Below are 18,878 nucleotides of genomic sequence, written 5' to 3' on the forward strand. Positions count from 1 at the left end.
ATTCACTGGTGGAATAAGCTAGTTTGAAGGAGTATACATTTTATAAAATTGCACATGTCAGACTTCACTGGTGGGCTGTAGTTAAGAATCTGCTTTTCCCTGCAGGGTCGTGGATTCCATTTCTGGTCCAGGAAGATCCCACATGCCGCAGAGGAACAAAGACCATGCATGGCAACTATTGAGCCAGTGAGGCACGAGGAACAAACCCACGTGCGGCAACTGAGAACCAATGCAGCCAAATAAGTACATGAGTATTTTAAAAAGTGCACATGCTAGTTATTCAAACAATGCTACTGTATTTACATGAATGCTTCTTATTTAAATATGAAACGTAAATACTCACAGTGTTGATTAGACTAAAAACATAGATAATTTTCTCAGATGCAAGTGCCACTTCAGAACCCATATAATGATACTGAAAGGCAAATTTTATTTTTTAGTCATCAGTGAAAATGACTAAACTACCACATTTCAATGGATATAAAAATGGTAAAATAATGCAGCATGCAAACAAAAAGACAAAATTATAATTAAGACTTAACAAGTACTTAATAAGTTCTAGACTTAAACCTAGGGACATTTTATAGTAACCAATAATACAAAATAGGGCTTCCCAACTTGCTCAGTACTAAAGAATCTACCTGCCAATGCAGGAGATGTGGGTTTGATCCCTGGGTCAGGAAGATCCCCTGCAGAGGGAAATGGCAACTCACTCCAGCATTCTTGCCTGGAAATCCCATGGACAGAGGAGCCTGGAGGGGCTACAGTCCACGGGGTTGCAAAACAGTTGGATATGACTTAGTGACTGACTAAACAATGACAATATTAAAATGAGATGGTGATGATTATATTCCTCTTTACACATGTAGTTATTTAGGATCAAAAGTTAAGATTCCAAGATTGCATAATTAATAAGGGTTCCTTTTTATTCACATCCTTGGCAACAATTGTTATTTGTGGCTTATTTGATTATAGCCATTCGGATAAGTGTGAAGCGATATCTTTTAGTAGTTCTGATTTGCATTTCAGAGATGTTGAACATCTTTTCTGTGCTTATTAACCATCTGTAGGTCTTCCTTAAAAACTGTCTATTTGGTTCTCTTGCACACTTTTATTTATTTTCTTTGTATATACTTCCTTTTATGTTTTTTTAAATTTATTTATTTTAATTGGAGGCTAATTACTTTACAATATTGCACACTTTTAAATTGGGTTGTTTTTGATATTGAGTTGTATGAACTGTTTATATAGTTTGGATATTAACTCTTTAACAGTCATAATTGACAACTACTCTTTTCCCATTCTACAGGCTGTCTTTTCATTTGTTTATTGTTTCCTTTGCTGTGCAAAAGCTTTTAAGTAGTTACTATTTGCTTATTTTTCCTTTCACTTTCTTTGCCTGAGGAGACAGATAAAATAACACTGTTATGATTAATGACTGAGAGTGTTCTGCGTATATTTTATTCCAGGAGTAATATGGTTTCCTGTCTTACATTAAGTCCTTATTTCATTTTGAATTTATTTTTGTAAATGGTGTGAGAAAATGTTCTACTTTCAGTCCTACATACATAGGTGTCTTGTCTTCCCAGCATCACTTATTTTTAGGACTGCTTTTTTCTTCAATGTATAGTCTTACCTCCTTTGTTGTAGATTCACCATAAGTGCATGCGTTTATATCTGGGCTCTTTATTCAACTCCATAGACCTATGTGTCTGTGTTTATTCTTGTATCATACTATTTTGATTACTGCAGCTTAGTGGTATAGTCTAAAGTCACACAGTGTGATACTTTCTTCTGTTATTTCTCAATATTGATTTGGCTATTTGAGATCTTTTTGTTTCCATACAAATTTTAGAATTACTTGTTCTAGTTTCATGAAAAATGCCATTGGTATTTTGACAGGGGTTACACTTAATCCTTAAATAGCCTTGGGAGTATGGACACTTCAACAACAGTAATTCCTGAGATCTATGAAAACACTGTGTCTTTCCATCTGTTTAGGTACAAGTCTTTTACTTAAGATTTTTTTTCCTAGGTATTATTCTTTCTGATGCAATAGTAAAGGAGATAGTCTTCTTAATTTCTCCTTCTGATAGTTCATTGTTAGTAGACAGAAATGCAACAAATTTCTGTATATTAATTTTGCATCCAGCATCTTTACCAATACATTGATTAGCTTTAGTAGTTTTTGGTGTTGTCTTTAGGATTTTCTGGAGAAGGAAATGGTAACCCACTCCAGTACTCTTGCCTGGAAAATCCCATGGACGGAGGAGCCTGGTAGGCTACAGTCCATAGGGGAGCAAAGAGTTGGGCATGACTGAGTGACTTCATTTCTTTTCACTTTAGGATTTTCTATGTATAGTATCACGTCATCTGAAAACATTGACTATTCTCTTTCTTCCTTCCCAAGTTGGATTCTATTTCCTTTTCTTTACTGATTACTAAGGCAAGGACTTTCAGCACTATGTTGAATAAAATTTGCAAGCAAAGACATGCTTGTATTGTTCCTTATCTTCAAGGAAGTGCTTTCAGCTTTTCACCATTAAGTATGATATTAGGTGTGGGTTTGTCATACATGAGCTATATTATGTTGAGGACCATTTTATTTATGCCTCTTTTCTATAGAGTTTTTTTTTTTTATCATACATGGAAGTTGAATTTTGTAAAAATCTTTTTCTGTATCTACTGAGATGATCATATGGTTATTATGTATCTGTGGGCCATCTGTAGGTGTACCACACTAATTTTTTTTGTGGATACTGAAAAACCGTTACATCTCTGGGATAAATTTCACTGTGGTGAAATGTGGTGTATGATCCTTTTAATATAGTGTTGAAACTGGTTTGCTAACATTTTGTTGAGAATTTTTGCGTCTATGTTTATCAGTGGTATTGGCTTGCTCTTTTCTTTTTTAAAAAAGATTTATTTGTGGCTATGTTGGATCTTCATCGCTATGCATGGAGTTTCTCTGCAGTGTGTAGGCTTCTGATTGTGGTGGCTTCTCTTGTTGCAGAGCACAGGCTCTTGGCCAGCAGGCTTCAGTAGTTCCAAGATGTGGGCTCAGTAGTTGAGGCTTGCTGGCTTAGTTGCTCGAAGACATGGGATGTTCCCAGAGCAGGGACTGAACACACGTTCCCTGCATTGGCAGGTGAATTCTTATCCACTGAAGTACCAGTAACCATTCGATATCACAGTAATCCAAGTCTATGGCCCAACCAGTAATGCTGAAGAAGCTGAAGTTGAAGACCTACAAGACCTTCTACAGCTAACACCCCAAAACGATATCCTTTTCATTATAGGAGATTGGAATACAAAAGTAGGAAGTCAAGAGATACCTGGAGTAACAGGCAAATTTGGCCTTGGAGTACAAAACAAAGTAGGGCAAAGGCTAACAGAGTTTTGCCAAAGAACGCACAGGTCATAGCAAACACCCTCTTCCAACATAAAAGAAGACTCAACACATGGACATGACCAGATGGTCAACACCAAAATCAGATTGATTATATTCTTTGCAGCCAAACATGGAGAAGCTCTATACAGTCAGAAAAAAACAAGACTGGGAGCTGACTGTAGCTCAGATCATGAACTCCTTGTTGCCAAATTCAGACTTAAATTTTAGAAAGTAGGGAAAACCACTAGACCATTCAGGTATGACCTAAATCAAGTCCCTTATGATTATACAGTGGAAGTGACAAATATATTCAAGGGGTTAGATCTGATAGAGAGAGTGCCTGGAAAACTAGGGATGGAGGCTTGTGAAATTGTACAGGAGGCAGTGATTAAGACCATCCCAAGAAAAAGAAATGCAAAAAGGCAAAATGGTTGTCTGAGGTGGCCTTACAAATAGCTATGAAAAGAAAAGAAGCTAAAGACAAAGGAGAAAAGGAAAGATATACCCATTTGAATGCAGAGTTCCAAAGAATAGCAAGGAGAGATAAGAAAACCTTCCTCAGTGATCAATGCAAAGAAAAAAGAGGAAAACAATAGAATGGAAAAGACTAGAGATCTCGTCTTAAAAATTAGAGATACCAAGGGAACGTTTCATGCAAAGATGGGCACAATAAAGGACAGCAATGGTATGGACCTAAGAGAAGCAGATATATTAAGAAGAGGTGGCAAGAATACACAGAAGAACTATACAAAATAGATTGTCATGACCCAGATAATCACAACGGTATTGTCACTCACCTAGAGCCAGATATCCTGGAATACAAAATCAAGTGGGCCTTAGGAAGCATCACTACGAACAGAGCTAGTGGAGGTGATAGAATTCCACATGAGCTATTTCAAGTCCTAAAAGATGATGCTGTGAAAGTGCTACACTCAATATGCCAGCAAATTTGGAAAACTCAGCAGTGCCACAGGACTGGAAAAGGTCAGTTTTCATTCCAATCCCAAAGAAAGGCAATGCCAAAGAATGTTTAAACTACTGCACAATTGCACTTATCTCACACGCTAGTAAGATAACGCTCAAAATTCTCCAAGCCAGGCTTCAACAGTACATGAACCGTGAACTTCCAGAGGTTCAGGCTGGTTTTAGAGAAGGCAGACTGCACAATTGCACTTATCTCACACGCTAGTAAGATAACGCTCAAAATTCTCCAAGCCAGGCTTCAACAGTACATGAACCGTGAACTTCCAGAGGTTCAGGCTGGTTTTAGAGAAGGCAGAGGAACCAGAAATCAAACTGCCAACATCCACTGATCACTGAAAAAGCAAGAGAGTTCCAGAAAAACATCTATTTCTGCTTTATTGTCTATGCCAAAGCCTTGGACTGTGTGGATCACAAAAAACTGTGGAAAATTCTGAAACAAATGGATTACCAGACCACCTGACCTGGCTCCTGAGAAATCTGTATGCAGCTCAAGGAGCAACAGTTAGAACTGGACATTGAACAATAGACTGGTTCCAAATTGGGAAAGGAGTACATCAAGGCTGCATATTGTCACCCTGCTTATTTAACTTATATTCAGAGTACATCATGCGAAATGCTAGCCTGGATGAAGCACAAGCTGCAAACAAGATTTCCAGGAGAAATATCAATAACCTCAGATATGCAGATGACACCACCCTTATGGCAGAAGGCGAAGAAGAACTAAAGAGCCTCTTGATGAAAGTGAAAGGGGAGAGTAAAAAAGATGGCTTGAAACTCAACATTCAAAAAACTAAGATCATGGCATCTGGTCCCATCACTTCATGGCAAATAGATGGGGAAACAATGGAAACAGTGAAAAGCTTTACTGGCTTGGGCTCCAAAATCACTGCAGATGGTGACTGCAGCTATTAAATTAAGATGCTTGCTCATTGGAAGGAAAGCTATGATCAGCCTAGACAGCATATTAAACACCAGAGGCATTATTAGCAAAGTCCATCTAGTCAAAGCTGTGGTTTTTGCAATAGTCAACAATGGAGGTGAATGTTGGACTATAAAGAAAGCTGAGTGCCGAAGAATTGATGCTTTTGAACTGTGGTGTTGGAGAAGACTGTTGAGAGTCCCTTGGACTGCAAAGAGATCCAACCAGTCTATCCTGAAAGAAATTAGTCCTGACTATTCATTGGAAGGGCTGATGTTGAAGCTGAAACTCCAATACTTTGGTCATCTGATGTGAAGAATTGACTCACTAGGAAAGACCCTGATGCTGGGAAAGATTGAAGACGGGAGGAGAAGGGCACGACAGGTGATGAGATGGTTGGACAGCATCACTGACTAGATGGACATGAGTTTGAGTAAGCTTTGGTCATTGGTGATGGACAGAGAAGCCTGGTGTTCTGTAGTCCATGGTGTCACAAAGAGTTGGACATGACTGAGTGACTGAACTGAACTGAATTACCAGGGAATCCCTGCAATTTTCTTTTCTTCTTTTTTTCATGATATCTTTTTCTGACTTTCCTGTCAGGTTGATGATGTCCCCATGGAATAAGTTCAGAATGGTTCCATCCTCTGCAATTTTTTGGAATAGTTTGAGTAGGATAGATGCTAACTCTTCTCTTAAGTTTTTGGGGAAATTCACCTGTAAAGCCATAAATGTTTGTTTTTTGGGAGTTTTATAATTGCAGATTCAATTTCATTACTTGTAATTATTCTGTTCACATTTTGTATTTCTTCCTGATTCAGTCTTGGGAGATTGTCCATTTTTAAGAATTTTCCCACATCTTCCAAGTTGTGCATTTTATTGGTATATAGCTGTTCAGAGTAGTCTCTTATGATCTTTTATGTTTCTTGGTGTTTGTTGTAAATCTGCTCTTTCATTTCTTATTGTATTGACTTGGGACCTCTCTTCTTTTTCCTTGATTCAGTTCAGTTCAGTTCAGTTGCTCAGTCGTGTCTGACTCTTTGCGACCCCATGAATCGCAGCATGCCAGGCCTCCCTGTCCATCACCAACTCCCGGAGTTCACTCAGACTCACGTCCATCGAGTCAGTGATGCCATCCAGCCATCTCATCCTCTGTCGTCCCCTTCTCCTCCTGCCCCCAATCCCTCCCAGCATTAGAGTCTTTTCCAAGGAGTCAACTCTTCGCATGAGGTGTCCAAAGTACTGGAGTTTCAACTTTAGCATCATTCCTTCCAAAGTAATCCCAGGGCTGATCTCCTTCAGAATGGACTGGTTTGATCTCCTTGCAGGCCAAGGGACTCTCAAGAGTCTTCTCCAACACCACAGTTCAAAAGCATCAATTCTTCGGCGCTCAGCCTTCTTCACAGTTCAACTTTCACATCCATACATGACCACAGGACAAACCTTAGCCTTGACTAGATGGACCTTTGTTGGCAAAGTAATGTCTCTGCTTTTGAATATGCTATCTAGGTTGGTCATAACTTTCCTTCCAAGGAGTAAGCGTCTTTTAATTTCATGGCTGCAGTCACCATCTGCAGTGATTTTGGAGCCCCCCCCCCAAATAAAGTCTGACACTGTTTCCACTGTTTCCCCATCTATTTCCCATGAAGTGATGGGACTGGATGCCATGATCTTCGTTTTCTGAATGTTGAGCTTTAAGCCAACTTTTTCATTCTCCACTTTCACTTTCATCAAGAGGCTTTTGAGTTCCTCTTCACTTTCTGCCATAAGGGTGGTGTCATCTGCATATCTGAGGTTATTGATATTTCTCCTGGAAATCTTGATTCCAGCTTGTGTTTCTTCCAGCCCAGCGTTTCTCATGATGTACTCTGCATATAAGTTAAATAAGCAGGGTGACAATATACAGCCTTCACGTACTCCTTTTCCTATTTGGAACCAGTCTGTTTTTCCATGTCCAGTTCTAACTGTTGCTTCCTGACTTGCATTTAGGTTTCTCAAGAGGCAGGTATGGTGGTCTGGTATTCCCATCTCTTTCAGAATTTTCCACTGTTTATTGTGATCCACACAGTCAAAGGCTTTGGCATAGTCAATAAAGCAGAAATAGATGTTTTCCTTGATTAGTCTGCCTCTCTTCTATTCTTCTTTTAGTACCTATTTCATTAGTTTCAGTTCTGTTATTTATGATTTCTATCCTTCTACTAATTTTGAGTTTTATTTGTTCTTTTACTAATTCCCTTAGGTGTAAAGTTAGGTTGTTTATCTGAGATTTTTCTTGTTTCCTGAGATAAGCCTGTATCAAAACCTGTGTGAAAAGCTTCTCTCTTAGAAATGCTTTTGTTGTATCTAAGATTTATGGATGGTTGTGTTTTCATTTGTCTCCAGGCAGAGATTTGATTTTGTGGTGACCCATTGATATTAAGCAGTACATTGCTTAGCCTCTATGTGTTTAGTTTTTGTTTTGGAGTATTTTTCTTGTAGTTCATTTCTAGTCTCATTGCATGAGGTCAGAAATGATGCTTGGCATGATTTCTGAAATTTACCAAGGCTGATTTTATAGGCTATCATGTGATCTATTCTGTACAATGTGCCATGTGCAGTTGGAAAAATTTGCAATCTGCATCTTTTGGATGGAATGTTCCATATATAGAGAATGTGTCATTTAAGGCTTTTGATTTCTTATTGATTTTCTGTCTGGATGATCTGTCCATTGATGTAAGTGAGGTGCTAAATTGCCTACTGTTATTGAGTTACTGTTAATTTCCCCTTTTATGTCCATTAATATTTACTGTATGGTTTTGGATGCTTCTATGCTGGGTGCACAGATATATACATTTGTTATACCTTCTTCTTGGATTGATCCCTATCATTATGCAGTGTCCTTGTCTCTTGTAACAACCTCTTTTTCAAATCTATTTTGTTAGATATAAGTATTGGTACCCTGACTTTTTTTCGATTTCCTTTTGCATGGAATACCTTTTTCCATTCCCTCACTTTCTGTCTGTGAGTCTTTAGATCTGAAGTGAGTTGCTTATCGGCAGTGCATATATGAGTCTTGTCATGTATCCATCTAACTACTCTATTTCTTTTTTCTTGGAGCATTTAGTTCATTTCCATTTAAAGTAATTATTGATATGTGTGTTCACATTTCCATTTTGTGCATTGCTTTGGATTTCTTTCTGTAGGTCTTTTTTGTTCCTTTCTTCTTCTTTTGTTCCCTTCTCGTATGATTTGATGACTACCTTAATATTATATTTGGGAATCTTTTACTTTTCTTGTGTGTATATAGTATACATTTTTGCAGTTACCTTGATGTTTTTATGTAACAATCTATACATACACATATGTGTTTATATATGATTAAGTTGTTGATCTCTTAAATACATTTCAAATACATTTTTAACAATAAATACATTTCAAATACATTTTTAACAACCATGTATGTTCTCCTCCCCTCGCAATTACTGCTTTTAATATCTTATTTTACATCTAATTTAAGTATCTCCTAACCCCTTATTATAGATATAGATGCTTTTGTTAAAAGACAAGATTCTTCCTACCTTCCTTCCAGCTTTGCATGTGAGATGATTTCCTACATTTACTGTATGTTTGCTCCCACTAGTGAGCTTTTCCTTTCATAATTTTTGTATTTCCAGTTTTGGACTTTTCGTTCATCTTAGTAAAACTGCTCTAACATTTCTTGTAATGCTAGTTCCTGAACTCTTTAAGTTTTACTTGTCTATAAAAATTTTGATCTCTAAATCAAATTTGAAGAGCCTTGCTGGATAGAGTATTCTTGGTTGTAGATTTTTCACTTTCGGCATGTTAAATACTTTGTGCCTGCCACTCCCTTCTGGACTGCAGAGTTTCTACTGAAAAGTCAGCTGATAGCTCTATGGATGTTCTTTTTGTTGTTTTTCTTTTCCTGCTTTCAGTGTCCTCTTTTCATTGTTAACTTTTGTCATTTTAATTACTATCTCTCTCTTCTCCTTTTGGGGGGCCTATAATGCACATATTAATGTGCTTAATGTTGTCCCAGAGTTCTCTTTCAAGGTTCTCATTTCTTGTCATTCTTTCTTTTTTCTGTTCGACATCAGTAATTTCCATTACACTGTCTTCCAGCTCACTGATCCATGCTTCTGTATCATTTAGTCTCCTATTGGTACCTTCACGGGTATTTTTCATTTCAGTGTTGTATTCTTCATCTATGTTTGGTTGTTCTTCATATTAATATTTTCTTGCTCTGTGTATGCATTCTTCTTCTGAGTTTTTTGATCATCTTTACAAGCACTACCCTAACCTCTTTCTCAAGTAGGTTGCCTATCTCCATTTCACGTAAACATTCTTTTGGGCTTTGTTCTTGTTGCTTCATCTGGAACATGTCTATCTAAGTATTTGCATTTGTATGTATCTGGTAGGTTGGTTGTACTTCTTAATGCTGGGGAAGTGGCCTTTTGCAGGCATTGTGTGTTTCAGCAACCGATCCAACTTTCATCACCTTTGGTGTATACTCTAGTGGCTACCCCTGTGTGGCTGTGTGAGTCTTTCTGTTGCTGACTAGGTGAGAGGTCTGTTAGTCTTGTTTGCCCCCTGGTCCAGTTGGTTGGCAGTTCTGCCTCATGCATTGGCTGCCAGGTGCTGGTTGGCAGGACCAGGTCATAAGGCAGCTGACTGTGAAACTCCAGGGAGCTCTGGGATAGTGCTGGCTCAGTGCTGTATGGAGTCAAGGTGCAGAACATTCCAAGGCCATGGCACTTCAACTGCTGGGTGAAGCCTGGTCCTGGGGCTAGTGCCTAGCTGTTGATAGGCAGAGCTGGGGCCTGGAGCCTGGTTGGAGGGGCCAGGGATCCCAGAGCTGATGTCACATTGTTCTATTATTGCTTTTATAAAAGTTATTTAAAGATTTGAAAATTTCATTTTATGCAAAAATTCTAGAATATCATGACACTTACTGACTTATACAAAATTACTAGTAATAATGGACAAAACAGGTTTTTTTTTTAAACTTATTTTCTTTAAGTGTTTGCTAGAACTAATTGTATAAATGAAAAGTTCCAAAATCAAATGTGTTCCTATGTATTATTCTTCTCCCTTTACAATTTACTAGATATTTACCCAGTGTGTTCTACAGAATGTTTACCATCAAATCATAGCCTCCCTCTCACCAACATTATGTTTTTCATAGTTAATTAGCAGTTAATTTTTTTAATTTTTTAGCATTAAATAATATCACATTGTCTGAATGTACCACAACTTATCCACTCACTTACTAAAGAAAATCTATGTTCTTTCCAAGTTTTATTAATATGAATAAAACTACTATAGCCATCTAAAAAATGATTATTTCCACCAGAATACCCAAGCAATTACACAGCACAAAATATTCTTATAAAAGATTATGTTTAATAAAAGGATCTTCTTCAATTTAGTAATAAATAAAACACTTTAAAATGAAAATTGACTTAAGGAAGTGTTTTGCCACAATTTGGGGGTGAACCCAGAAATACATGCAACTAGTTATAATCTAACAGATTACTAGATCTCCCCTTACATACAAAAATTTACATTAGTTCTAATAAATATTGTTATTGATCCCCTTATGTCATTGGAAAGCCAACTGATAACATGTCTTTATGTCCTGTCACACTGATACATATATTTTGAACAGAGTAATGTATTTCTGCATTGCAAAGATTATCTTTATATTCCTTTTCAATTTAAACAAAAAGGTATAAGGAAAATGTATCAATAATGCTTACCAAAGCTTTATCAATAATGACATGTATTTTCAGAACTCTTTTCAACAGCACACCTGAATCTTTCTGCAAAACAGAGGACATGAATTGATAAGATTTTAAAAATCTTATCTTGTTTGTAATTATCATGTACATTATACAATTATATATATGTATATATATATATGTATTTATATACACACACACACACAGGTATAGATAGATAGATAGATTATAGTTACAGATGCAAACATGTAAAGATATGATTACAAGAAATATAAGGCTCAATGCCCACTGAGTAAATAATCTGGGAGAATTTGCGTAAACATTTTGAGAACAAATCAGAAGCTTTTGCCTTATATTCTTGATAATTAGAATCCTCAAAAAAAGTCACTAAAATGAGGGAGGATTCTTGTTTCTTTCTCCTCAAAAACTTCTTCTAGGTCCCTAATTTAACCTTCAAGCTAAACAAATTCCCATCAACTTTCCCCCAAATGTTCATCTATTTTGTCATCATTTTTGTACTTGCAATTATTTACCATGGCCTACTTTCAATAAAATACATGTATTTTTTAAAATTATATTATACTTTATTTGATTACTTAAGTACAGTTCAAATTAATTACATTGTACTTCATTTGGTTACAAAGGGACTAACAGCCACTAAGGAACTTAATATCTCTTCTGAATTTCATCATTAAAATACAATTTTTAAAACATACTTTGATAAGAACACAGTTACAAGAACTGGTAACAATGTATACAACCATGCATCCATTACTATCAGTAAAATAAAGAATGTTTCCATTACCCTATAAAGTTAATAGCTTATAAGGCTCAAGGCAACCAGTGATCTGCTTTCTCTCACCATAGGTTACAATAACTTATCCTAGAATTTTATATAAGTGAAATCATATGATATGTCTTCTTCTATATCTGGTTTCTTTAACTCAGCACTTGTCCGTGTTGCTGTGATTATTGGTAATTTATTTGTTTTTATTGTTACCAAGGGTGAGATTTTAGAAACAAAACAATTTGTTAATACATTTAACTGTTAATGACCATTTGGATTATTTAAACATCTTAGCTATTGTAAATAATGTAGATGTGAATATCCATGTACAGGTCTTTGGATAGTTATTGTTTTTCATTTTTCTCGGTTCAATGTTTAGAACTGGAAAATCTGATTGACATGATACCTGTATATGCATATAGAAATATAAAAATTTGATTGTTTTCTAAAGTTATTAGGTTGGCTAAAATGTTTGTTCAGGTCTTTTCATTACATCAAATGGAAAAATCTGAACCGATCTTTTCGCCAACTCAATAATTTGATCATTCTGCATTTTTTTTGCCAAGAACTAATGTCAACTGCTCCTCACTCTTGCCTTCATTTGGTATTGTCATTCTTTTGCATTGCATCCTTTCCTGTAAGTATGTGCTGGGAACTCACTGAGATTTTAATTTGCAGTTCCTGTGTAATTAATGATGTTGACCATCTTTTCACAGTCTTTTGGCTCATTAATTTGGTTTTTCCTAAGTCCCCTACTAGAAATTTTGTTTGGTTTGACACTTAAGTTTACCCTCTAATTCAATTTTTTAGAATAAGGATTTCCATGTGGAAATCCAATCTTTGTGCATAATTTGATGAAGACGTCATTTTTTACTTTCCAAAGACCTTAGCACCTTTGCATATAATCATTTGGGCAAGAGCACATGGCTATACCTCCCCTCTATGGTATTCCACTGTTCCACACATAAACCAATACCACAGTATGTATCTCCAGAGCAGAAGTCAGAAAACTATAGCCTATGGTATACCCTCCTCAGTTCAGTTCAGTCGCTCAGTTGTGTCCAACTCTTTGGACCCCACGAACTACAGCATGCCAGGCTTCCCTGTCCACAACTAACTCCTGGAGTTTACCCAAACTCATGTCCATTGAGTCGGTGATGCCATCCAACCATCTCATCCTCTGTCATCCCCTTCTCCTCCTGCCCTCAATCCCTCCCCGCATCAGGGTCTTTTCAAATGAGTCAGCTCTTCACATCAGGTTGCCAAAGTATTGGAGTTTCAGCTTCAACATCAGTCCTTCCAAGGACTGATCTCCTTTAAGATGGACTGGTTGGATCTCCTGGCAGTCCAAGGGACTCTCAAGAATCTTCTCCAACACCACAGTTCAAAAGGATCAGTTATTCGGCGCTCAGCCTTCTTAGTCCAACTCTCACATCCATACATGACCACAGGAAAAACCATAGCCTTGACTAGATGGACCTTTGTTGGCAAAGTAATGTCTCCGCTTTTCAATATGCTATCTAGGTTGGACATAACTTTCCTTCCAAGGAGTAAGCATCTTTTAATTTCATGGCTGCAGTCACCATTTGCAGTGATTTTGGAGCCCCACCAAAATAAAGTCTGACACTGTTTCCACTGTTTCCCCATCTATTTCCCATGAAGTGATGGGACCGGATGCCATGATCTTCATTTTCTGAATGTTGAGCTTTAAGCCAACTTTTTCACTCTCCACTTTCACTTTCATCAAGAGGATTTTTATTTTTAGTCCCTCTTCACTTTCTGCCACAAGGGTGGTGTCATCTGCATATCTGAGGTTATTTATATTTCTCCCAGCAATCTTGATTCCAGCTTGTGTTTCTTCCAGTCCAGCATTTCTCATGATGTACTCTGCATATAATTTAAAGAAGCAGGGTGACAATGTAAAGCCTTGACGTACTCCTTTTCCTATTTGGAATCAGTCTGTTGTTCCATGTCCAGTTCTAACTGTTGCTTCCTGACCTGCATACAGGTTTCTCAAGAGGCAGGCCATGTGGTCTGGTATTCCCATCTCTTTAAGAATTTGCCACAGTTTATTGTGATCCACACAGTCAAAGGCTTTGGCATAGTCAATAAAGCAGAAATAGATGTTTTTGGGAACTGTCTTGCTTTTTCCATGATCCAGCAGATGTTGGCAATTTGATCTCTGGTTCCTCTGCCTTTTCCAAAACCAGCTTGAACATCTGGAAATTCACAGTTCATGTATTGCTGAAGCTTGGTTTGGAGAATTTTGAGCATTACTTAACTAGTGTGTGAGATGAGTGCATTTGTGCGGTAGTTTGAGCATTCTTTGACCTTGCCTTTCTTTGGGATTGGAATGAAAACTGACTTTCTCCAGTCCTGTGGCCACTGCTGAGTTTTTGAAATTTGCTGGCATATTGAGTGTAGCACTTTCACAGCATCATCTTTCAGGATTTGAAATAGCTCAACTGGAATTCCATCACCTCCACTACCTTTGTTTGCAGTGATGCTTTCTAAGGCCCACTTGACTTCACATGACACGATGTCTGGCTCTAGGTGAGTGATCACACCATTGTGATTATCTTGGTCATGAAGATCTTTTTTGTACAGTTCTTCTGTGTATTGTTTCTTGCCACCTCTTCTGCTTCTGTTAGGTCCATAGCATTTATGTCCTTTATCAAGTCCATCTTTGCATGAAATGTTCCCTTGGTATCTCTAATTTTCTTGAAGAGATCTCTAGTTTTTCCCATTCTGTTGTTTTCCTCTATTTCTTTGCTTTGATTGCTGAAGAAGGCTTTCTTATCTCTCCTTGCTATTCTTTGGAACAATGCATTCAGATGCTTATATCTTTCCTTTTCTCCTTTGCATTTTGCTTCTCTTGTTTTCACAGCTATTTTAAGGCCTCCCCAGACAGCCATTTTGCTTTTTTGCATTTCTTTTCCATGGGTATGGTCTTAATCCCTATCTCCTGTACAATGTCACGAACCTCTGTCCATAGTTCATCAGGCATTCTGTTTATCAGATCTAGTCCCTTAAATCTATTTCTCACCTCCACTGTATGATCATAAGGAATTTGATTTAGGTCATATCTGAATGGTTGAGTAGTTTCCCCTACTTTCTTCAATTTAAGTCTGAATTTGGCAATAGGGAGTTCATGATCTGAACCACAGTCAGCTCCTAGTCTTGTTTTTGCTGACTGTATAGAGCTTCTCCATCTTTGACTGCAAAGAATATAATCAATCTGACTTCGGTGTTGACCATCTGGTGACGTCCATGTGTAGAGTCTTCTCTTGTGTTGTTGGAGGAGGGTGTTTGCTATGACCAGTGCATTGTCTTGGCAAAACTCTATTAGCCTTTGCCCTGCTTCATTCCGTATTCCAAGGTCAAATTTGCCTGTTACTCCAGGTGTTTCTTGACTTCCTACTTTTGCATTCCAGTCCCCTATAATGAAAAGGACATCTTTTTTGGGTGTTAGTTCTAAAAGGTCTTGTAGGTCTTCATAGAACCGTTCAACTTCAGCTTCTTCAGTGTTACTGGTTGGGGCATAGACTTGGATTACTGTGATATTGAATGGTTTGCCTAGGAAACGAATAGAGATCATTCTGTCATTTTTGAGATTGCATCCAAGTACTGCATTTCAGACTGTTTTGTTGACCATGATGGCTACTCCATTTCTTCTGAGGGGTTCCTGCCCACAGTAGTAGATATAATAGTCATCTGAGTTAAATTCACCCATTCCCATCCATTTTAGTTACCTTAGGGTTTTATGATAATGTCTATTCTGTTATTCACCAGTTCTATTGTCAATGGCTTTCATTTTCCAAATGGCTTTGTTTTTCTTTTATGTCTATTTCTTGAGCACTTCCAGGATCTTTAAACAGACTGTGAAAGCGTAGACTTGTGAGTACTAAAGAATGGATCTCTGGGGTTGTATTATTTAGACTAGAATTTTAATGCTGTAACTTACAATAATAATTTGAACTCTCTAGGTCTCTGCTTCCTTCTGAAGAGAGGGATAATTGTCCTCGCTCTCAGAATTGTAGAAAGAAATGGAAAGACAGGGCATACTGTCAAGGTCTTACAACAACAGGTGGCACCCTGTACATAAATATATAACAATATCAATATTGTTTTTAACTCATTTTGGATCATGTAATTTGTGTTATATTTTATATTTATATTTGTTTTTATGTCCCATGTTTATTACTTTTGTATTCTTCTTTCAGAATACATTCATTTCTTTCATGTCAAACTTTTGTTGAACAAATGGTGGGGATAATTGACCTACACTATATTTGGTTCATAAGAAATGACCAATTTTTCAAGAATGATATTGCTCCTTCTCTGAGAGAGAAGTTGGTGAGAGATACCTATTCAGCTCAGGTTAATCAAGATGGGGATTCAGACAGTCTTCTCCCTTTACTCCTATCTGAATTCAAATACTATTGGGGACACTTTGAGGTCCCGAGTTGAAGCTGGAAAGGAAACAGCTAGCATTTTCATCTACCTTGGTCTTTGCATGAGCAAAGCCCACACATCATGTTAAACCACTGACAGAAATTCATCACTTCAAAATCTCATTGTATTTGACCTAATAGTGTTTACTCATGAAGAATACAGTTTGAGGATAACAGCTTACAAAGTTGTCCCATCTCCTGATTTGACAGATAATTCAGTGTATTTGACAACTACTCCTTAGAAATGTGGTTGTGTTGTGGCCTGCTAATCTTCTCATTCCTGGTGAGATTAGAGTCTCTCTCTGTTATTCTTTTTTTTCTAATTTTATTTTATTTTTAAACTTTACATAATTGTATTAGTTTTGCCAAATATCAAAATGAATCCGCCACAGGTATACATGTGTTCCCCATCCTGAACCTAAGTGTGGTTTGTTTTACACATTAGGAAGGGTATTAACAATAGGGAGGAAAGAAATGGTTTTAATGAAAAATATCAGTTATATAGTTCTGACTGGGTAAATAATTACAGGCTGAAAACTACCTTGCCTTATTTTAAGTAATTTTTGTGTTGCCTTTCAATCTTCAATATTGGTGCTAAGTAGTTTCATGCCAATCTACATTGTGTTTATACAGAAGAAATCAGATATTTAAAAATGCTGATTCAGAACCCCTGCTTAAATCATTTTGATTCTCAATTTCATTTGTATTGAAACTCATACTACATCACCTGCATTGTTATTTTAATTGCATATCTTATCTCTCAAATTTCCTTGTCATTTTTGTTTATACTTTAGTTGTGTGTGATTTCTGGAATTTTCTGTGATGCACTTTCCTGTTTTTACACCTGTGTAGCATGCTTTTAATTCCCAAGAACTGTTATCTGCTGAATTTTATTTTTTAAACAGTGCTCTGTTCTTAGTTTGTGGATGAAATATTTTCTTCACCCTTTCTGAGTATGGGCTTCCCTAGGGGCTTAATCAGTAAACAATCTGCCTGCAGTGTGGGAGACCTGGGTTTGATCCCTGGGTTGGAAAAATCCCCTGGAGGAGGACATGGCAACCCATTTCAGTGTTATTGCCTGGAGAATCCCATGGACAGAGGAGCCTGATGGGCTGCAGTCCATGGGTTCACAAAGAGTCGGACATGACTGAGAGACTAAGCATAGCACACCTCTCTGAGTATATTGTCATGTTGCTTTCTTCACTTTCTCTCTCCATTCCTTAGTGCCTCAAGATTAAACATTTTGAATTTTTCCATGACAATATCTACCATATTAAATTGTTTAATCCTGTGTCTAGTGCTTCTTCATATTAGGTATTGACAGCATATTGCAACATCCATGACCACATATGGAGGTTATGGGCTGCTGTCTTCAGAGAGGGTAAATTATCTGGAATGTTTAATGGGAAACCTTGCTGTCAACATACTTAGTTTTGATTCTTTGGGGTGGTTCAATTCCCTCCTGGATTCTAATGAACATCTTAGAATGTTTAAAACCATTTCCCAACATCTAGTGTGTCAAGTTTAATATATTCACACAAATTTTGATATAACCACCTTCTATTATGATTTACAAAGACATCTATGCCTGGTGACCCCACTTCACACATTCCACACAAGAAAAGAGTCTTAGACCAGCTGTGAGTTTACAGCAGAAACAATTGTTTAGGAGAGGAAATTAGGTTTTATATGTATTTTTAAACTTATTTTCAACCACCTGTCTTCCTAGACCCACCCTTAATATCATTTCCTTAGGTATTTGGACTCACAGTTAAAAAGACATTTCAGTAGTTGCCTTGTGCAAGGGTCCCCAGTCTTGGGCCACCAATCAGTAACAGCAGTGACATCCCTGGTTTCTTCTTAGTTCTGAAATTTTAGTGTCTTTTATTTCATATTGCATTCTATTTTGTATCCAAATTTTCCATATTTAGCTCCAATTACCTTGTTTCAGTACATGAGAAACTACTGGTAGCAAATACTAATAGTAGTAGTAGGAGCAATATTTATTGATATTCATCAATCACTTACATTTCTGACATACTATGCTAAGTAATTTTTAATTACAAATTTATTGAAACTTTAAAGTACCCGTGTGACTTGGGTATTATTTTTATTACTGAATTTTTACAGATGAGAAGATTTAAATATAAAAAGATAATATGCTGCTGCTGCTAAGGCACTTCAGTCGCGTCCGACTCTGTGAGACCCCATAGACGGCAGCCCACCAGGCTCCCCCGTCCCTGGGATTCTCCAGGCAAGAGTACTGGAGTGGGGTGCCATTTCCTTCTCCAATGAATGAAAGTGAAAAGAGAAAGTGAAGTCGCTCAGTTGTGCCTGACTCGTAGCGACCCCATGGACTGCAGCCTACCAGGCTCCTCCGTCCATGGGATTTTCCAGGCAAGAGTACTGGAGTGGGGTGCCATTGCCTTATTACTCCGCCAAATACTTGTGGCTACAGCCTAATTGACTAGAACTTCAAGCTATGGCAGCTGGAATTGTATGTTACCTTTGCCTCTGTCAACCCCTCTTTTATTGCTGACTCTTCAAGTCAAGTTGGGGGGTTCTAGTGCAGGGCTATTTGTCTTTGCCATAACATGTCAATCCA

General features: G+C 37.4%; 1 protein-coding gene across 6 annotated transcripts in view; it reads right to left on the bottom strand.

The window, feature by feature from the left end:
- Nucleotides 1-18,878, bottom strand: part of ADAM3A (ADAM metallopeptidase domain 3A (cyritestin 1)) — a 114,374-nt gene that overhangs the window by 66,624 nt on the left and 28,872 nt on the right. For all 6 annotated transcript variants that reach the window (XM_024986155.2, XM_024986153.2, XM_024986156.2 and 3 more), the window contains 2 exon segments: nucleotides 11,051-11,113; nucleotides 344-415 (listed from right to left, as the gene is read on the bottom strand). In XM_024986155.2, the coding sequence (XP_024841923.1) occupies nucleotides 344-415; nucleotides 11,051-11,113 (135 nt within the window).

The sequence above is a fragment of the Bos taurus genome, chromosome 27 (genome assembly GCF_002263795.3).
Source record: "Bos taurus isolate L1 Dominette 01449 registration number 42190680 breed Hereford chromosome 27, ARS-UCD2.0, whole genome shotgun sequence".
Lineage (NCBI taxonomy): Eukaryota > Metazoa > Chordata > Mammalia > Artiodactyla > Bovidae > Bos > Bos taurus.